This window comes from Nematolebias whitei, chromosome 17 (assembly GCF_014905685.2).
Source record: "Nematolebias whitei isolate Nwh7 chromosome 17, NemWhi1, whole genome shotgun sequence".
Taxonomy (NCBI): domain Eukaryota; kingdom Metazoa; phylum Chordata; class Actinopteri; order Cyprinodontiformes; family Rivulidae; genus Nematolebias; species Nematolebias whitei.
Genome location: NC_056514.1, coordinates 30,863,861 through 30,886,353, shown reverse-complemented (window position 1 = coordinate 30,886,353; position 22,493 = coordinate 30,863,861). Strand labels below are relative to the sequence as shown.

At 40.2% G+C, this 22,493-nt stretch overlaps 1 protein-coding gene across 1 annotated transcript in view; it reads left to right on the top strand.

Moving 5' to 3' along the window:
- Positions 1-7,621: 7,621 nt before the first annotated feature.
- pald1a (phosphatase domain containing paladin 1a) overlaps positions 7,622-22,493 on the top strand; it is a 57,835-nt gene continuing 42,963 nt past the window's right edge. The window contains exons 1-8 of the mRNA XM_037691099.1: positions 7,622-7,752; positions 13,710-13,907; positions 14,078-14,180; positions 18,508-18,687; positions 19,381-19,545; positions 19,633-19,793; positions 21,091-21,166; positions 22,232-22,386. Coding sequence (XP_037547027.1) covers positions 7,691-7,752; positions 13,710-13,907; positions 14,078-14,180; positions 18,508-18,687; positions 19,381-19,545; positions 19,633-19,793; positions 21,091-21,166; positions 22,232-22,386 — 1,100 coding nt within the window. The 5' untranslated portion in view covers positions 7,622-7,690. The remainder of the gene's footprint in view (positions 7,753-13,709; positions 13,908-14,077; positions 14,181-18,507; positions 18,688-19,380; positions 19,546-19,632; positions 19,794-21,090; positions 21,167-22,231; positions 22,387-22,493) is intronic.

The following is a 22,493-nucleotide window of genomic DNA, read 5'->3' as shown; positions in this document are numbered from 1 at the left end:
ACTTCTGCCCTTTTCTCCATACACGATGCTCTGATGTCACTACTGATAAGATAACGATTACTGGCAACTACTTGACAGAATACCACTTCAAAAATGACCAGCGTATCTATTTAGGTATTTGGTAATAATTGGTTGGAAAGTGGCAAACTTCAGACAGACCCAGTTAGCCTTATGGGTTCTGTCAGGACTGTACGTTTTGCCAAAATGACAGAAAAGCCAGATTTCTCATATTTATACAGATATACAGTGTTGTGTGCGCCTGAATGCAGTGGACAATTTCTACCACAAGGTGTCATATTGGATCGACAGACCTGGGGGGAAATTTTTATGGCGTTTTGAGATTAAATACGGTTTGTTTATTTTCCGGATGGTGGCTGAACCAGTGGTTCAGTGTTGTGTCTTCAACTTGATATTTATTGAAATAACATCAATTCTGATTCAGCTAGAATGGTGAGTAAGAGTGTGAATGGTTGTCTTGTTTGTCTCTATATGGCCCTGTGATGGACTTGCTGTCCAGGGTGTACAACGCCTCTCACACAGTGATGGTTGGACATGGGCACCGGTGACCCCTGCGGCCTGAAACAGAAGAAGCGGGTAAAGATAATGGATGGATGGATGGATGGAAGGATAGTTTAGTCCTATGAAAAAAAAAAATACAATGAAAATGTGAGTGCAATACTTACTCACACAATGAGTTCTTCTGTAATGTGTATGTTAGCCCCAAGGAAAATGTCTTCCTGTGTTGTCTCCTTTTTACTCCCTACTATTACAAGACCCTTTAAAATATTAGGTCTTTTATATGACAGAGACCAGGCCCAAAAGGTTTTGGACATTTGGAACATTAGGCTTAAAGGATGTTTTACCTAATTTGTCAAAACGTATCTGCTTTTTTTAAATACGTGGAAGGAAGTGGTATTTTATCTTTTCATGGAACCACATGATATTTTACAACATTACACATCGTCCTCTTTGTAGATTACATTTTGCACATCTATAAACCTTCTTGCAGGCAAAATCTTAGTTCTTACTTCTTCCTCCCCAGACTGATTCATTCTTGTTCCAAAGTTGGCGGACCATGGGAGGGTTTAGTTTCACAATTATGGTGCTGCGAAGAACTTCAGAGTCCTGCCCTGCTGCATTTCAGGAAGGAAGGAACAGGTGTGGCAGCAGTAGATTTTTTTTTTTTTTTTTTGACAACCATATCTTGAAAAGTGCTTGCCACTTTTCGCAAAATGAGCCTAAAGCATAGGCTTTATCCTTAGAGCGATCAATGATTGTCTTCTTAAGAGAACATCCTCACAGGCAGACACTCAGAAGATAACCACGATGTTGACTTTTTTTGTCTGTAACAAAAAAACAACAACTCATGAACCACTAGGCAAATTTAAATTAAAGGAATTATTGACTGTACATCTAGCACTAATGAAAAATTGAAGTTAACCCATTACAAAAGGGCTACCGTAGCTAATTGACTATATCCATCACAAAAATGACCAAATTCCAGTAAATTTGAGAGCTACTGGGTTAAAATTTGGCATGGTAGTAACTGAAAGTCATTCACAACCAACAGCACTAACAGATATGTTAGTTAGAGAGAGAAGGAATGTTAGGCCTTTAATTAATCTGCAGATATTTTGTGATGTTGGCTGCCCTGGTGTTAAGTGGCACACTACACAACTATTTGCAGATGAAGCCTTGGCTTAAATCAAAGTATTTACCCAGCTGTAAACCTGTTTGCCTTCAACATGGCACGCGTTAACAGCTAATGAATGAAGTAATTACAGCATTGTAGTGAATTAGGCTTACGTGATGTCATTTGTGTGCAGTTGTTCGCGATTGTCAACGAACCGCCAGGTTCCTATTACACCATGTCATTGAGGGTTAACCGCTTCAGCTCAGAGTAATACGCCTGATAAGTGAAGGTTTTATGCATTTTGATGCAGGTGTTAAAAGAGTTGCCATGTGTGGACAAAAAAAATTGCACTGCTAAGATGGGGGCCTCTAGTGATTGGATAGGGAAGTAGATGATGAGTAAGCCTCTCTGGACCCGCCTCCACATCCTCTTTACACACATACACAAATCCTGCCATGCACGAGCAGCTTCGCAAATCATGCACAGTGCATGCATTCAGAAAAGTCTCAGACAGCATACCTTAACAGGTCGGAGAGTTGTGGCTCCGCTTTGCGATCTCTCCTGCTGAGTGGGATCCGTCCTCACTGAAGGACATGTCCATTGAATTGCTTTATGAGGACGTGCTAATGATGCGAGACTGCCGCCTGCTGTAAGTTTGATCTGCAGGCAGAGACAGATTGCCTCACAGATCAGAGAGATGCCTGTGGGGATGTGTGATTGAGAACGGTTCTCTGCAGAAGAGCTGTCATTTTTTTTTTTTTGTCAACCCACTATTTTCTGTTCTTTGACATTTGTGCACCTCTTGGATGGTGGACTGAACAGCTGAATGCCAGGTATAGTTCTAATACTTCTCCGTTTTGATGTTGGACACTTGCTTGTGCTTACTAATAAGTTCATCTTCAATAAATCTCTGAAGCTTGCGTAAGAAAATGCCACAAATTATTTGATTTTTTTTCTTCTTTCCAAGACAAACTTACTAATTGCACACGGGATCATGTAACTATTTGTTTTCCTGATTTATTCCTCGTGCAAGATTTTGGCAGCCCACACCAACTTAAAAAATAAATAAATCTGCAGCTCAGTTAGAATTTGTTTGAGGTTGCTCAAGTTTTGCCATTTCAGTTTGAAAGGCAAGTGAAAGAAACAGCGGTAACAAATCGGTGTGAAATCTCTGTGCAAATTGCAGAGAGGAAACATTTTTTGAAGGGCGTGACAGATCTGTCAGTTGGCCTGGTGGCGCTCAGGGTGTTGTGGTCGGACACCGGGGTTTAGCAAAAAAGAAAAAAAAAGAAAGCCGCAGTACTGCAGCCTTGAAATCAGAGAGGGATAAAATAGCCATCCTGACATAAAATAAATTATAGGAAGAGTTTTATAAATACAGTTGCTCAGACTTTTTTTAAATTTTTTTTTTAGCAGTTTGGTGTCATTTTGTGATGAAACCAGGAATGTGGAAGGAAACTTTTTGTCTCATGCATTATTATTATTATTATTTAAATTAAAGGCATACCATTCCTTGAAAGAATGCCCACTGCCTTGTCAAACTAAAACCATCTTATGTTGGAAAATGACATGGCGGTTTTGTTAGAATCTTGAAATTATTATGTGCTATGTTATATGTAATGTGAGATGTCTTGATCAGAGTAAATGGACTATACTTATATAGCATTTTCTATCTTATCAAGATACTCAAAACACTTTACACTACAGTCTGCGCCCTCATTTACCCATTCATACAGCACTCTACTATTTCTGTATAAATAATCAGTGCTTTATCTCTTTCATACACCGATGGGACACACATCGGAGGCAATGATGGGTTCAGTGTCTTGCCCAGGGACACTTCGGTACCCAAACCCAACTCTTGCATTGGAGGACGGCTGCTGTAACTACTCAGCCACAGCCGCCCATGTGTATGTGTGGTGTATGACTGTTAGCCCCTACCACACCAAATTTTAGTTCAGGCTATCTGTGAAACAGACAGACATTTTCGTGTTTGCTAAGGTCTTTTATCTGTGGTGGTCATCTTGAATGGGGATTGACTTCAATAGGTAATCAGTTTCTACAAGTTTCATTAAAAATCCTCGTGGAGTTAGTGAGATATTTTGCTAATGCTAAAGACAGTTGTGCATTCAAACATGAACAAAAGCACAATTTCACCTTTGGTGGTGGGTGAACTACAGAAACCACATCTTACAAAGCTCCTACCCTGTTTGTTTGCGATCTAAATTTGTTCTTGCAGTGCAACATTAGTTTCACATCTTTTGATCGGAAATGCATCGTTGAACAAATGCATCACTTGGCTTCCTCTGGTCACTGACACTTTCTAAGCATGGCTGCCATTTATTGTGGACCAAAGCTAACTTCACAGCTGCAAGATGATGGAACTTCTGTTAAAGACGGGAGCCGCTGTGGGCCACCGGATACGGAAACCCCGCCCCCAGCTCACGTCTTTATCCCCGGCTTGAACCCTCCTCAGAAGTGGCAACTATACTAATCAATAAATCAAGGAAACGTCAATTAAGTTTTATCAATTATATAAGAAAAAGGCAGTAAAAGATTACAATTCACAGCGCCGGACTCTATTCAGTCTGTGACGCGATCACAGACCCGGAAGAAGAGAGCCCCGATTTCTCGTGTCATCATTAATTTATAGGGCCCTAGGCTCCGCCCTTCGCAGAAGGGGGAGCTCAACCTGTCAGTGTATGAGGGGGCGTGACTAAGTGTGGTCTTATGTGTACTGTCGTGTAAGGAAAACATGAGATGGTGCTTTAAAGCCTTCCTACGTGATGTGGCAATCTGATTAAACTATTTCTTGACATATTGAATTATCAGGGAGATTCTCTCAAGAGTTTGCTGGCCCAGTTTAACCCGTCAGAACCGGGTCATAATTTCATTATAATCCCGTCTCTGAGCAGATCAAATCCATAGGACCAGTCTAAATAGGAAATATCTTAACACTTCACAGTGAGGTTTTTGGAACACCAACAACAAAAGGTTTTCTGCAGAGGAAGCAATGAGCTCATTTCCAGGTAGAAGTGATATTTAGCTCCGGAACTTGCAGTGTCCTGTAGAATTATGCCCGTGTGTAACCCTTAACCTCATTGGGGGTGTGTATGTGTTCAGCTGCAGAGAGGAAGTTTCAGAGTACATTTCCTGTTAAGGTGTGCTTCTCCCTTGGTTCTGAACTGATGGGTTTTCTTGATTTGTGGAAATTTGTGTTTGTTTTTGACAATCAGCAAATGTTGATTGCACATTCTGACATACATTTCTTCTTTAAAATGTACCTTGTGAAGTCTTATTCTGTGGTTTTGTGCAGCTAATGAACTTTCATGCTTAAACATTGTCAGACTGAACATGTGCCCTCCTTGGAGACCAGCAGGATCCTTGATTCCAGTGAGAAATATCGCCAAATAAATTAACTGTAGAGTTTGAAATCTTTAGCGTTTTTATTTTTTGAAACCACACTTGTGGCTGATATCCCACCCTTGATATGGGATGTGGTGATGAAAGCTCTAGTGAAACAGATCTCTCAAACCATTGCATCTCTCTTTGAATGAAAAGTGCTCTGCATCCTTCCTTGGGGCCACCAACAGATGCATCCTGCAGCTGCAAGCTCCTTCCTGTCTGCACCCAGACCCCGCTTTTGTCTGAAGACGTTGCTACAGCAAAGTTGGGACATGGGATGAATTTAAATGGGTCAAGCCTGAATGGAATGATGCTGATTGGCTGGCAATTGGTTCTTATTGCCAAGGTTTTTGTCCGATTCACTTCTATATTTCAGCATAGGGACTTATGCACAAACTTTGAGCTGTTGCCTCATACATGCAAACAGATTAAACGATATTTTCTTACTCAATTTGTTCCTGTTCTGTTTTTTCCCCCGTTGCCAGATAAATTTTTGCTTTGTGCGGTTTAGCACTACTCCCGTTGACGTGGGATAAACAGCCTCTCTGATGAGCTGCCATTATTGGCCCTTCAGGAGGATGTTTATGACTGAGGGCTATTTCTACTCAGGCCTCCGCCCCGGCTGCCTGCTTGTTAGACCAGGTCTGCTGGAATCAGTGTTGCTGAGGAGTTAGTTGCTCTTGTGTGTAGCAGAAACTTCCGTGCCAAGACGTGTGCACCACGTTCTTGCTGCAGAGCTGACAGCGTGTAAGGTAAGGCAGACAGGAGGCTCTCTGATCCACTAGTTTCAGTCAGAAAGCTATTTTATGTTCTGGAACATCAGTAATGTGACATTGCCAGATAAACTATAGGCACCTTGTTTTACAGCCTCTTAGTAGAAACCACCAAAACCCCTTTTATGCGATGGATTTAGGAAAAAGTTGTCTGAGGATGTTTTACAATTTCCACTGAGGCTCAGAAACGTACAAAGCATGAAAGTGATGTGAAAGAACCCTACACATTAAATCTTTTTCAAGTAACTACAACTGAAGAAACACGTCACTGGGAATCTGACAAAAAACATTTTAAGATTCGTAGAGTTCAAAAAGACTCAGAAGAAATTTAAATCTTAATGTTTCTTATTGTTCTTCGCATAGTTTCAGAAATGAACAGAGCATTGCAGATCTGAAAACAGAGTAAAGCAGACCTCAGCTGCATTGATGTGTAGTGCAATGCATCAAATGTGTGATGTATCATTTTCAGAACATGATGATTTACCTCAGTTTAATGATCCGCTTTGTAACGAACCAAATTGTGAACCTAATGTGAAGTTGCTATCCTAGATCTTGCCTCGGTAATTTATCTGTTTGCTGTTGATTTTTCCCATAATAAAGTAGTCACACAGACAATATATCATTACTTTATCACATTAATGAGCTGTAGTGCTGACTTTCCTTTTCTCATGTCGACCGTTTTGCCTCTGTTACTACCTCTCTTCAGGGGTGGGTTGGCTTCGACCACCTTTGCCGCCTTAGTCTATTCAGAAATGCCACTGAGGCAGCCAGAAGGTGTCCCAAGTCCTGGCTTAGAGCCTGACAATTCACTTTAGTTCGGATGAGTGGAAACTTTGCAGCTGGTGTCTAGTCAAGCTAGTGTTCTTGGCCAACAATCTTTAGACTCTAACAAACGACAGCGAGATTTTGAATTTTGTTAAGTGTTTTCAGTGTTCACTTTTTTGTGCTGCTCTGTTGCTGTTCATTTCTTGTCTGAATACTGGAAACTGTTAAAGAGTTAACACCATATTCTTTTGTTTAAACCATATGGCTTAAACTACATTTGATATCTTTTGCACTGTTTTGCACTACAAGAAAGAAGACTAATACTTGCTTTGTTTTTTTATTTAAAAACTCTCTGGACCGAGTAGTGGAATTTTCTTGATTGAGATTTTTTTTTGTGCTATAGCAGTTTTCAAAATAAATGCTGGCAAAATGACACCCTATGCTTTTGTTTTCCCCCATTCCTTATTGCAAATTTTATACCAAAAACATATCACGATATATATTGTTACCGCCACCCATTACAATAGATATCGGGATATGAATTTTATGCCATATCGCACATCTCTAGAATCCTTTGCATGAAAAGCAGTGGGCAATATGCATACCTATAAGGAATGTTATGCATGAGATTGTTTTTCATTTTTGGTGATGAAGGAGGAAAAACTTGTCTGAATTGGCCTCACATTTGATTGCAACATGACTGATACCTACAGTATAAAAGTAATCTGTTAAATGCTATAAATCTGATAAAAGACCACTAAATTGGCCAATTGTTTGATCTTCTTTTTGCAAAGCCTGTCCCTGAGAAAAGCAGTGCAATTTTTGCCATCTGGTCACCAGATGTATGACAGCTTCCCCGGTCCCCTCCGTGGAGATTAAAGTTTGCTTGAGTCTACTTCCCAACATCAGACAGGAGACAGCACACAGTAGAGGAGGACGCTCTCTGAAAACTAGACCGTTTTTTTGGTTTTTTTTTTTTGTGAATGCCAAGCAGTCAGGCACTACAATTTCCCGTGGGGGGTGTTTCCCACTGTCGGGGGGTGGGTGACGGAATTCCAGAGAGGAGGATTTCTTTTTTAGATGTTTTGCCAAGTTCTCATACTCTCTTCGGACCATGGCGGAAAACAAGCAGCAAACAAATGGATCTGGGAGCACAGAGCGCCTTTTATCTCATTCGTAAGATGTCATATTTTAGTGGATTGTTACACTTTGTAGAAGTTTTTTCCATGTTTTTCTTTTGGTGACCACAGAACTATGGCAACACACATGGTTTTGGTATGTGGCAAAGACGGAAATAGATTTGGGCTGCTGAGACAAAGTTTTCTTTAAGTCTTAGCCTTCTTTTTTTTTTTGAACTTGTGTAGCAGTTTAGCCAATTTTTGCTTTTAATTTACTCAACATATCGTCTAAAATTTTGCTGCTTTTAAACAAAACTTTTAGACCGTGTTTCAACGATGTATTTAAGTGTGTCAGGAGACAAAAGAACAAATCGATGTGCTGCCTTGCTAGTTTTGAGAGAATCTTTTGACTCAAAAGCCTTGCTGAGTACAAGGTTGATCTGCCCACTCACCTCCAGACGTAACAACTAGGAGAGTGTGGTAGCTGTGACTCACCCAGTACTTCTCTCTGCACAACAAATGTATTCAGAGGTGCTTTGAGCTCAGACGGTTAAAGTCAACCATTTCATTCATCTGACAAGTGTAATATCAAGTAGATTTTGATGCTAAATTGACTTTTTCTTCAGCATGACAGTATGCAAGTTAGGTTGCTTTTCTGAGTATAATTACATTTTTGCTATGGGTTTATGCACTTTGGTGTCTGCTTCGGTTTGTGCTATAGCTTCCCATCCAGCTGCATGTTACAATGGACGTTTAGATGCAGATTTACTTCAGAGGTTGTCAGGGCGGTTGTTTGTTTATTTGCAGAGAAAAGCTCAGAGTTTACTCAGATTTGAGGAGATTCGGTTGAAAATTGTGTCTGGCACGTGTTGGGCCTCTGCTCGGAGTTCTATGGTGTTAGAATGTACAGATTATCTCAAGACAATTCAGGACGAAGTCATGTACGTAACGTTAATGATCTGTGTAAAAATGTAACCGTGCAGGTTTACAAGTATAACTTTATCTTTTCCTAATATCATTCCAATAATTTTTGTTGTTAGTGCTTTATTTTATCAATTTAATAAATATTTAGAGCTTAATTCTGGTTTGCAAAGGTCTGAATAGGAAAAAATAAGAGTTTGGTAGCTTTGGATTACTGTAAACAATAAAAAAGGACATTCCTTCATACAGCAGTAGCCTTGAAAAATAACTATGATAAAAATATTTTGTTTTGTTTTTGCTGTTTTTTTCCCTACCTACTTTTTCTGACTTCCAACGCCTTATTTTTCCTTTTGAGATTGAACCAAAATTAGATTAGTAGGTAACTATTTTCAAAACACTCAGAAATTTTATGCGGCTGCAACAAAGACCCACCTTAACTTCTTCCTGCTTTGCTTGACGTATGCATGTATGTATGCATGTATGTATGTATATATATATATATATATATATATATATCTTAAATGGTGGGGTCTTAAATGGGGGGTTCCGCAGGGGTCCATCCTGGGTCCCCTCCTATTCTCTCTATACCTGCTGCCACTTGGTGCTATTTTTCAGAAACACAACATACCTTTTCACTTCTACGCCGACGACTGTCAAATTTACTTCCCCCTAAGACACAATGGTACATGCTCTATTCAACCTCTGCTCGACTGCTTGGCTGACATCAGGGACTGGATGACTTTAAACTTCTTAAGTTTCAATGAAAAGACGTCTGAAGTCATGTTGTTCTCTCCCAATGACACAATCACAAACCACTGCATCGACCTTTCCACTCTAACCCTGTCAGAAAAACAAAGAGTCACAAATCTGGGAGTGATAATGGACCCTTCCCTGAAACTTAACAATCATGTAAACATGATTGTTAAATCATGTTTCTTCCAACTGAGGCGGCTGCCTAAACTGAAGCCCATATTGTCCAAAAATAACCTGGAGACAGTAATACATGCATTCATTACATCTAGGCTTGATTACTGCAATTCACTCCTTTTTGGTATCAGTCAGACCTCCATTGCACGACTACAACTGGTCCAGAATGCAGCAGCCTGATTTTTAACCAGTACAGGCAAAAGAACACATTATACCAGTTTAGGCCTCACTGCACTGGTTACCGGTTCACCTTCGAATCCAGTTCAAAATACTCTTGTATGTCTACAAATCGCTGAACAGTTTCGCCCTTCATCAGTCACTGCAGATGAGTGATTGTCAGTTTCTGTCAGATTTCTGCAACTGGAGCAGGTATTTTCTGTTTACTGGTTAACTTCCTCAGCTGTCTCACATTTTAAGGGTCAGTCCTACTCCATGTTTCAGCTCCTTTCATAGATCAGATCTCATAGAAGACATTTCTAAAAAGCAAATTTTGTTTTTAGCGTTTGTTTGTTTCTTCATATTTACTTGTACCCAGACCACACTCAAGGCAGCCTGTGTCAGGTGCAGCCTACAACCAAGAACAAAAAGAGAATCTTCTTGTGTTTGACAGCAGATTTAACGCTGGTTCTTAGAAACCTTCAGTTTTAAAAAGACGTGATGTAATTTACCTGAAGAGCAGCAAATACAGTAAGCCAACCAGTGTTTGCCCCCCACAAACTCCTATTCTCCAGAAATGCCCACTTTTTATCTGCAGAGAACCCCTTCTCCATCCAGGACTATCTTTATTATTGTTTTTCAGTTATTTTTAATGTATTTTTTACTCTTCTATTTTGTATTTAGTTATATGTTTTCTTTCAATTTTTCATGCTTTCCTTGCCATCACTTCTGATCCGCTCAAGATAATTTAACAAAACTTCATACACTTATGCCTTATCATTAGACTGTCACCTACAATTTTCATCAACCCAGCTCCAAGTCAAGGTCACAAATCAAGGTCAAGAATTATACAAAGTCTATTTAGCTGTTTAATAGTTTGTCGAAGGGCATGTTTTTTTGTTTTTTTTCATTTAGCCTTTATTTATCCAGGTTAGTCTCATTGAGCCACGAGAACTCATTTTCAAGAGAGACCTGTTTAGGGAGCACATGGTGGGGGTTAAGGGCCTTGCTCATGGGCCCAGAGTGGGGCGAATGAGGATGGGGGCAAGTGTGGGTGTTTCACCTACCCCACCCACAATTTTGATGTTGTCGGGGCCGGGGCGTGAACCGGCGATCTTCGGATCAAAAGCCCACCTCTCTAACCTCTGCGCCACCACTCCCCAAATGTAATGTACCAAATGCAGTATTCTTGTTATATATTTGATTCCTCTCTTTGCACCTTGTTTTATTTCAACTAGTAATGACAGCTGACAAAAATTATTAAGAAAACTTGCTCTTAGCAATAAAAAAAAAAGATGTGTTTTAGACAAATAAATTAAATATGATGTTACACAGTTGCTTTTATTTTACGTCAACCATGGCTGTGATTGTTTCTTCTGTCAAAACAGTATAGGCAGTATTTCTGACTAGTTTTGCTACTTTTAATTAAATTTTGTAGGTTTAATATTCACACCTGCTTCAAACTTCACAGTTATTAAATAAACTTCAGTAAAGTAGACCTGTGAATCTTTTGTAAGACGTTACTGTTAGGCCTCTTTTTTATTCTGGTATATTTTATAATTTGTGACATCCTTTAAAACATTTCGATTAGGTAATTTTCTTGGCCACAGGCAGGAGGACCGAAAGATTACAAGAATGAGTACCGATAAATTTGAGAAATTAGATGAGCTAATATTATTGTCTGGGTTGTTATGGTGGAGCAAGATGAAAATTCAGTCAGTGGTAATTTGTTTTGGCCTTTAAGTATCAAATATAAAGAACTTACATAACTTGTGAATTCGCCAAACTGTAAGCAGAAGCAACCTTTGTGGCCGTTTACATGATGCATATTTTGAGTGAAACCGCACCTTTCTCTCTGTGGTTTGGCTGTTCATTTACACGACACTAGTCCCCCACCTCTTTGAATCTGGAGGTTTCTCAACCCACCTTTCAGAGTGGAGGTTTTTGAGGTGGCCGCCCGCTGTTATGTAAACGGCTCTAGCTGAGGTGTTAAAGCACTTGCTACAGGCGTATATTTCACGCATGCGCGGACCAACGGCATATTTCTATCAACAATGGCGCCGGAGTGTAACATACTGCTTTCTGTGCTACGACTGATGGAATAAATTTTGTGTCTCGAAGTTAATCCACGCCGGAGTGTAGCTGCTGTGTTGGGAAGAGACGCCAGACTATAATGTACTAAATGTGCTAAATAATAACAGTTTAACAATAATAAACGGTATTTTTGTTAGTGATAGGAGATACAATGAAGCTGTCTAAGCTAAATGAAGCTAACAGGACATTATGTAATTCAAGTTATGTGATTTAAACAATGTGAAACACGTTGCGTGTTATCCATCCATTTTCTTCTGCTTATCCGGGGTTGTGTCACGGGGGTAGCAGCTTAAGTAGGGAGGTCCAGACTTCTCTCTCCCCAGCCACTTGAGCCAGCACCTCCAGGGAAATCCAAAGGCATTCCCAGTCCAGCGGAGAAACATAGTCCCTCCAGCGTGTCCTGGGTCTTCCCCCTGTGTCTCCTCCCGGTGGGACATGTCTGGAACACCTCATCAGGGAGGTGTCTGTCCAGAAGGCTTCCTAACCAGATGCCCGAGCCACCTCAACTGACTCCTCTCGATGTGGAGAAGCAGTGGCTTACTCTGAATCTCTCCCGGATGAATCCCTCCCAGATGACCAAGCTTCTCACCCTATTTCTAAGGGAGAGCCCAGTCACCCTGCGGAGAAAACTCATTTCGGCCGCTTGTATTCGTGATCTCGTTCTTTCAGTCACAACCCAAAGCTCATGACCATAGATGAGGGTAGGAACGTAGATTGACCGGTAAATTGAGCGCTTCGCCTTTTGACTCAGCTCTTTCTTCACCACAGCAGACTAGTACAGCGCCCGTTGCGCGCTTTTAAAGTTGAAAATGAAGACATTATGTTTAATTTTAATTTAATTATTCAACACCACAGAAACAATGATAGGAAAACTGAACACACTATTAAAAACAAGTTAACTGAACTGTACTCTTCCTCTCTCTAGTCATCCTGGGTACTGAAGCCATGTTGTTTATCTGGCTTGTACAGGCTGTCACTCCATTGCTTATTGTAGCTTAAAACATTGAATAGATTGGAAAAAAGAATTGAGGGGAAATTTAAGTGAATAGTTGCTCCAACATCTCTCTCTTCGGCAGTCCTCCTGCACCGCCAGGATGTATACTCTCTTTTCGGAACTAGTCCCTCTGGTAGAAGGATAGTTTCTCCTCTCAGGAAAAATAAAAATAAAAACTCTGTTGAATGTTTGTGTAACCAAAACAACACAAGCAAACCTTATCAAAAACATGGATTTACCTGCTGTAGCACTGCTCGATGGCTACTGATTACCACGGGAGTGAGCCCGACATCATTCTCGTCAGTGCTCGTTCGCTCAGCGACTGGTGTCGAGCTGTTAGATGAAACAGTCCCGCTTGGCATCAAATCCGTCGACTCGTATCCAAAATTCGGCTTTTAAGTTTTGTTGTTACCTGGGCCTTTCAGCCCAGGAGAAGGACCTTGCCGACATCAGTCCCAGTAAGTGTACATACGCATTAGGTGAATGTACAAAATGCATGGTGCCAACTAATGACCTGGCATGGCAACTACAGTGGACTTGTGGTGTTCCTCCGGTTACATGCAAACACCGAATGCGGCCATGTAAACAAGGATTTTTTTCCTCAAATCTACATCCTAAAAACTTGCTTCCCCTGGCTGTGTTTGTATAAAGGGGGACTTAGTTTTTAAAAGTTGAGTTTTTACATGAATGTATTGCATTTCTTTCATACAGTGTGAGAAAAACTTCACACATTCATTAAAAGCACATCATTGTTAATGTGTGAGACATGCCTTCAAGTGCCTTTTTACACCGTAAAAGTCTTTTGAAGTGTTTCACACTCCGAATATACGGTTATTCGGCGTTGCTGCTGTGTGCATACTTTCAGGTTTATGTGCAAGTGTGTTTGTTTCCTGTTTCTGAGTCCACTGCGATGTCATTGACAGCAGCTTGTGGAGCATGGGTACAACTGCCAGCGCTGCACCCCAGCCTGTTTATGTAGCATCACCGCTTGAGAGTGTCCATGGCAACGGGATGGCCAACAGCAAGCAGTCTTTAAGTATTAGCCCCTTCTCTACAGTCAGCATCCACAACAGCAAGGCCAAGTCCATTATCACCAACAAAGTTGCACCGGTCGTCATCACGTAAGTTCCTCCTCCAGTCTACGTTCTCCCAGTTGGGTGTTAATTCTTTTTGATCACTGCCGTAACATCCCTCTCAACCTTTATCTCTTTTTTGTCGCTTTAAGTTGAGCAAACAGTAGCTGATAATAAAACTGACCTTTGTTTTTTTCTTCCTAAAATCGGTTTTAAAGATATAATTGCAGACAAGAATTCCAGATTCACGATGACATCCTCAAAGCCAACTACAAAGTTGGTCGGATATCAGACTCTATGCCCGAGCACTACCTTGTGAAGGTAAGGACAAATTTCCACCTTATTTAGTTCCAACAAAGTGCCATCGTATCACAGAAAGCTGTAGAATCAACTCATCTGCCTTTATGTTGATTCTTTTCACATGCATGTGTCCAAATGGCAGAGTAGTGCTGGAACATTGTCATGCACCATTTTATGCATGGAGGCAGCCATTGAAACAGAACAATTGTTTCGCTCCTGCTTTGATCTGCTTTGTCGCCTCTACTGTGATAGTTTTAACATTAGGGTTAACCCACAGCTTCTGTTTATAGGTGTGAAAATGTCAGTTGTTTTTGTTTTTTTTTAACCCAAGAACATCTCTATAAAAAGTATATTTTCCTCTTTGTTTTGATCACATCATACTAGGCAGCTGTTTCCACTAAAAGCTTTGTTTTACTGTGAAACTGATTGGTTTGTGCTGCTGAAAAGCATGGTTATTACAGTAGAAGTGCTGCAATCTAATCTATGTTTATGTAATCTATGTAATCTATGCAATCTAATCTACCAATCAACTAATTTGACTATTAATTGCAGGAATGCAAACAATTCAACTCACTTACCAAGACCATTGTGCCATGCGATGACCTAAACATTTGCCAGTTTGGCTTAAAAAAATCTTTCCAGAAACTTGCCAAAGTAAATCAAACCCTGTTGTAGAACCATATTTAGTCATTGCATGAGTATTAGTATTTGTTAAATAATTATTTGATACATCTACTTCCCAATAAGCTACTCTTTTTTTTACGTACTGGAGAAACTATTAGCTAAATCACAATCAGCCCTAGTCTAAATTTTCTATAACAGCTCAAAAAATAACATCTTACACAGCTTTTTAAAATTTAGTTTTATTTTTTATGTCAGAGTCAGAGTCAGAGTCAGAGTTTCTTTATTGTCATTCGCACCTGCACCTCATGTGGTACATGTGGTGGAGCGAAATTATGTACACGGGGTCCCAGTTACATCCAACAATAAAATGTCTAAGAAAAACAGTAATAACATCTAAGATATGAACTAAGAAAAACATCACCTAAATATACACTAAGCACTCATAACATAAAACATTGAACATCAGCACAAACATGAACATGAGTATGTGAGCAGATGTGCACGCATGAACACATCAACATTGAAACAGATCAGCAGCAACATGAAACAGATCAGCAGCAACATGATATGGTTTTACACAGTGATTATTCTAGTTAGAGATTCATGAGTCTAAGCCTCAGGGTAGAAGCTGTTCGTCAGTCTAGTGGTTCTACACTTAATGCTCCTTAACCTCCTTCCTGAGGGGAGTGGGGCAAAAAGTGTGTGTGCTGGGTGGGTGGGGTCCTTCATGATGCAGGTGGCCCTCTTCCTGCATCTGGAGGTGTAGATGTCTGTGATCCAGGAGCTAATCAGAAATGACAACAGATGGCCCACACAAATGACACTCTTCTTCTTCTTGTCTGATATTTCCTGGCCAGACATCACTGTCACATTGAAAGTATGCCTCCTAAAGATCTTAAAGTGTACAATTACCTTTGCTGTCATTTGTGCTATTTTTTAACCTAAAATAAATAAATAAATAGAACTTGAGGACACACAAACCACAGATGACTCACTTTATCCTTTTTAGTTCATGCATGGTTTTCCTTAATTGACTTTAAAAGCAACAGATGCACATTGTATATCATTGCGCTCAGAATAAAGATTGTCTGTCAGATGTGTGAGCGCTCAAAGAGGTTATTTACATATGGCATGAGGTATAAATGGTAGAAAAGGGGCATGGATGTTCTTAAAGCACATTTTGTAGGATTTTAAAGCCTGTAGATGCAACCTAAACACTTTTATTATCTTATATACTGTAGCTGCTGGTCATAAAATTAGAATATCACAAAAAAGCTGATTTATTTCAGTAATTCCATTCAAAAAGTGAAACTTGCAACTATATTCATTCATTACACACAGACTGATATATTTCAAATGTTTATTTCTTTTAATGTTGATGATTATAACTGACAACTCATGAAAACCCCAAATTCAGTATCTCAGAAAATTAGAATATTACTTAATAATGAGAATATTACTTAAGACCAATAATGAATAATGAATGACAAATAAAGAACCTTAAATCCTTGAACCTTGAACATAAAAAGGATTTTTAGAAATGATGGCCAACTGAAAAGTATGAACATGAAAAGTATGAGCATGTACAGCACTCAATACTTAGTTGTGGCTCCTTTTGCCTGGATTACTGCAGCAATGCGTCGTGGCATGGAGTCGGTCAGTCTGTGGCACTGCTCAGGTGTGATGAGAGTCCAGGTTGCTCTGATAGTGGCCTTCAGCTCTTCTGAATTGTTGGGTCTGGCATATCACATCTTCCTCTTCACATAGATTTTCTATGGGGTTAAGGTCAGAAGAGTTTGCTGTCCAATTAGGAACAGGGATACCATGGTCCTTAAACCAGGTACTGGTAGCTTTGGCACTGTGTGCAGGTGCCAAGTCCTGTTGGAAAATGAAATCTATATCTCCATAAAGTTAGTCAGCAGCAGGAAGAATGAAGTGCTCTAAAACTTCCTCTTAGATGGCTGCATTGACCTTGGAGCTCAAAAAACACAGTGGACCAACATCAGCAGATGACATGGCACCCCAAACCATCACTGACTGTGGAAACTTGACACTGGACCTCAAGAAACATAGATTATGCTCCTTTCCTCTCTTCCTCCAGACTCTGAGACCTTGATTTCCAAAGGAAATGCAAAATTTATTTTCATCAGAGAACATAACTTTAGACCATTCAGCAGCAGTCCAGTCCTATTTGTCTTTAGCCCAGACGAGACGCTTCTGACGCCGTCTCTTGTTCAAGAGTGGCTTGACACAAGGAATGGGACAGCTGAAACCCATGTCTTGCATACGTCTGTACGTGGTGGTTCTTGAAGTACTGACATCAGCTGCAGTCCATTCTTTGTGAATCTCCCCCACATTTTGGAATGGGTTTTGTTTCACCATCATCTCCAGGGTGCAGTTATCCCTATTGTTTGTACACTTTTTCTACCACCTTCCTTTTGCCTTTCCATTAATGTGCTTGGACACAGAGCTCTGTGAACAGCCAGCCTCTTTAGCAATGACCTTTTGTGTCTTGCCCTCCTTGTGCAAGGAGTCAATGGTCGTATTTTGGACAATGGTCAAGTCAGCAGTCTTCCCCATGATTGTGTAGCCTACAGAACTCGACTGAGACCATTTAAAGGCCTTTGAAAGTGAATTAATGAGCTGATTAGAGTGTGGCACCAGGTGTCTTCAATACTGAACCGTTTCATCCATCCATCCATCCATCCATTTTCTTTACCCGTTTGTTCCATTTTGGGTCACGGGGGTCGCTGGTGCCCATGTCCAGCAATCACTGTGCGAGGGGCGGGGTACACCCTGGACAGGTCGCAAGTCCATCACAGGGCCACATAGAGACAAACAAGACAAACAACCATTCACTCTCTCACTCACACCTAGGGACAATTTAGAGTTACCAATCAGCCTAACATGCATGTTTTTGGACTGTGGGAGGAAACCGGAGTACCCGGAGAAAACCCACGCATGCACGGAGAGAACATGCAAACTCCCTGAACCGTTTCACAATATTCTAATTTACTGAATTTGGGGTTTTCATGAGTTGTCAGTTATAATCATCAACATTAAAAGAAATAAACATTTGAAATATATCAGTCTGTGTGTAATGAATGAATATAATATACAAGTTTCACTTTTTGAATGGAATTGCTGAAATAAATAAACTTTTTCATGATATTCTAATTTTATGACCAGCACATGTAGATATTAATATTAAAGCAATATGCTGTATTTTTGGTCAGTAATGTTAAACTGGGCTGTTGGGATTTTTGATATCAATGATGGACAATTTCTTTGTAAAAAAAAACATTAATTGATAGACTTTCAAAGGCAAATGGGTGATCTCAGTTGTGCAGTTTTTTATTTATTTATTATTATTTCTAACATGATTGTACCCAATTTCACTTTTTTTTAAATTTTCTTTTTTTAGCTTTCCAACATTATATTGCATTTGGACATTTTAGCTTTTCTTTGTACAGCAAAGGTGACAAACAAGAGGTTTAACATGTTTAGACGACAGAGTAACTGGACTGTGTCAGGCACATTAGTTGAAAACTAAAAATCAGGTCATGAACTGGTAAACCGAATAAAAAATAAAAAAAAAAGACTGAAAAGCCAACAGCAGTGTACAATTCTAGCGATGAATCCAAGAGTTTTAACATGCACACAAAGAGTAAAATGTCAGGATCGTGTTCTTGGCTAAATTCTGTGTCGTTACATATGTCAACAGGGGGAGTACTTCATGGTTCAAGATGTGTACAGCAAAGCAGACGTCCTTAACACCACAGGCAGCTATGGAGCTCCCAATTTCCGCCAAGTGAAGGGAGCCTACCCGCTGTATGGGATGGGTCAGCCCAGCCTTAATGGTTTCAAACAGGTTCTGCAGAAACTCCGAGCACAAGGACAAGAGGTTAAATTCCTTTATACACCTGTTTCAGACAAGAACTTTTGACTTCCAGTCTTAGTCTGGTGCAGATAGGTTCTTAAACATCTTTTTTTGTAACCTATTTATTTTAATAGTTTGTCTTACACAACAAATTCATGATTTGGCTGTAAAGATGAGCCTGTTTAAGCTGCCTCAATCCGGTCATCAGCAAAGTAGAGGGTTAAAAGTAGAGGGTTTTGCCATCCTCCACTTCACGCTTGCTCGCCAACTTTGTTCTGTGACCGTCTCAGTTGTTGGTTTGGAGGTGTAAGCATCATGAATCAATGGTGATATCCCCCTCATTGTCATGCTTTCATTTCACTTGTGAAACTGATGCAGGGAGAAGGTGTCTCTGGCCCAGCTTCAAACTGTTGTGTGAATGGGGGGCTGGTGTTGTCAGTAAATATTTGCAGACTCAAGTCCTCAGAAGAGGCTATGGCTCAGTGATAAACCTGAGCAAACTTGAAAATGTCACTGGTGTGTCAGTGGAAATCACTGTACTTACAGCAGCTGTCATCTAATTTAAATTTAAGAAAAAAAATATGCATCACGTTTAGTGAAACTTGCATTTTATGACAACAGATTGCTTCGCAAAAGTTGCAGAGTCAGTAGAGGGCAACAGTAATCCTCAAATGGATATATAATGTGATACATGTCCTGCTGTGCTTTTGCAAACAGGAGATAATATTCTTCTGTGTGAGAGAAGAGCCGGTGGTGTTTCTCCACAAGGATGACGACTTTGTGCCGTACACCCCCCGAAGGAAGGAAAATCTCCACGAGAACCTTCATGGGCTGGAAAAGGAGACGACGGGGGAACACCTAGAGCTGGCCATCAGAAGCGAGGTCTCAAACATATAATCACACAGTATAAGAAGAAAAAAAGACACTGATCCCAACACTAATATTTTCTGATCATTTCATCTCCCACAGCTTCAGGATTTTGCCAAACTCAACGAAAACGTCTTCTACGTCTACAACGACATCGAGTTCTTTAAAGACGAACCACAGAAGATAGCGATCACGTGTGAGGAGGACATCCACGTGACTGAAGAGGTCTATAAGAGGCCGATGTTCACCGTGCAGGGCTACAGGTTGTTTATGCAGTCCCATTATGCCCAGTAGCTCACACATTATTGCGTTACTTGTTTTTTTTCTATGTAGTGTGTGGAAACTAAAGATTGCTGCATCCTGTCAGTTGATTTACTGACATAACTCTGCACTTCCTTTTAGAGCGATGTGTTGTTTTTTCAAAGAGTTCTGAAGAGCTTGTTTTTGATGCTGACATTTTCTAGATGGATGGATTGACTCTTTTGTTTTGAAACGTTGAAATTGTAGCCGTTTGTGTTTTTACAGGACCATTATTGATCGTGTGATTCAAGCCATGTTTACACGACAACGATCCAATGAAAAACAATTTTTTTTCCCCCATTTCTATTAACACATTTACATGAAAACGTTCTAATTACAGTTTCTGTTTAAACAGCAACGGTAGACGTGGGAAAGGTGTAATTCCCTCACCACGCCACTAGTTGGTGCTATGTTGTTTGAAACTCTTAAGTGCCCATGCGTTAAAAAAAAAGTTCTACCGCTACTGTAAGGGGAAACAATGACCTTTCTCCTCGTCCCCCGCCCGGGTTGTTTGCTCGGAAGGATCACACGCTTACGTCAGAATTAAACAACATCTTTATTTTTACAGACTTCAAAATGAGTGAACAAGAGAGAATTGTGTGTGTGTATGTATATATATATATATATATATATATATATATATATATATATATATATTGTGCCTCCATACAATACAATTATGACCTGTATCAGGTCTGTTCCCACACTTAGACTTTTTTCTCCACCCCGTGACACTTCCTGTTTTCAATTTGTATCCAATCAAACACCTTACAGACTCTCTGAAGTCCCTGTCCAATCAGGCCCACATTAGCGGTCATCTCTTTCCACTGAGTATGTCACATTATAAGCACCAACCTACATAATCTCACAAAGACTGTGAGACTCTGATCTGACTGATCTGAATCTGACGCTTTTGAACCATTGCACTCTGGAACCTGTTCGCAAATTGTGCCGTTGTCAGAGAAAACATTTTTTTTGCTATTTTTGTGTAAATGAAGAGTACAAACGCAACACAACTCTTCCATTTTCACCAGAAATTGTTTTCTTGTAAACAAGGCCTCAGATTTCTCCTAAAATTCTTATCAGCCTGGTCAGATTAGTAAACAGCGTGACGGAGCTTGAGCCTTGAGGTTTTGTTTACATGCAATGTGCTCTTACCTACAGTATTGCCATACAATATTGCCCTTACTTGCATAAGGACAATATGGACACAACATGGACTTCATGTTCAACTTTGGGTGACAATGTGTTGTTCTGCAGGTACTACAGATTACCACTGCCAATGGAGGGAGCGCCACTGGAAGAAGACTTTGATGCATTTGTTAACATCCTCAGGGTAAGCACATGCAAAAATTGTCCATTGTGGTGCAAGTGCACATATGAATCCCCACTTCTGGCTGTGCTTTTCTTGTCGTAAACGTTATTCATGACTGAACACTGGAGAGCGTCTGAATTCTCTCACTGTGGGGGTGAGAAGGTCACACTGGATTTTATTAAATCTACATGAAATCTCCTGTATGTGCAGTACATCTTATAAATATGATAGCTTAATAAAAGCGCGTTTGTTGCCAGGATATGTCTGTTCTTCAGCCATCCGCTCCGTCTGGTTTCTGTCCTGCCCTTCACTCATGCAGGATGTTCTCTTCCTCTCTCGTTTTGCCCTTTTTTGGACCGTCTTGCTGCACCCGGTCGAGTTCCCTGTGCTTGAATAGTGGTTCCCTTTCTTTTTTTTCTTTTTGGGATTGCAGCTTTAATGCCAAACTTATTAATATGATTTTCCTATAAAATTTCAAATAAAGCATAAAAGCAGGTTTCAGACTGAACCTTATTGACCAAGTCTTTTCAGCGATAAGGCTTTTAAACGATCAAGGTCTTAAACATGCACATATTTTTTTCTAGCTCAACATAAGTTCATCAGGAGAAATATAAATGCCTGTCACTGAAAGGTAAGGGCAGAATGCTAATGTTTTTGCCCATGTGCGTGCATTTGTGTGTCTGTTACCAAAATATCTCATGAACAAGTGGGTGGATTTTAATGAATCTCTCAGAGATTAATTACTGGATGTTCATCTACAACTGATTAACCTTTGGAATCAGTCCAATTTAAGATGGCCACCACAGTTAATCACCATTTGCCAACACAAACATGGCTATAACACAGTTAGTTTGACAAATAGCGAAATAAAATTTAGTGTGATAGTAGCTGAGAGTCATTAAGAACACATACTCTGAGCTCATGAAGGACATGAACAGCAGATGAACGCATCCCTTCAATATGCTAGGTCTTTTATTTTCTAATTATTTTCATTGTTTGCTGTTTGGTTTTGATTAGCATGCCATTTACACGTCAGTCATGTGATTGTGTTTTTGTACAGCCTTCTCCTGGTTTTATGCTTTCTAGGAGAGCCCCAGCTTGTCTCTGGCCCACAGCGCGTCCCGACAGCTTCCTACTCTGCTCTTCAGCTGCCAGGTGGGCGTCGGACGCACCAACCTCGCTATGATCCTGGGCACGTTAGTCATGAATCGCCTCAGTGGATGCGCACAGCCACCATCCCAGTAAGACCTCAGCATTAAATAAATCCAATAAAACTAACAGTAATGAGGTTTTTTTTTTTATATATACCTTGCTTATATAGTCATCCAAGTTCAGAACTGATTTTTAC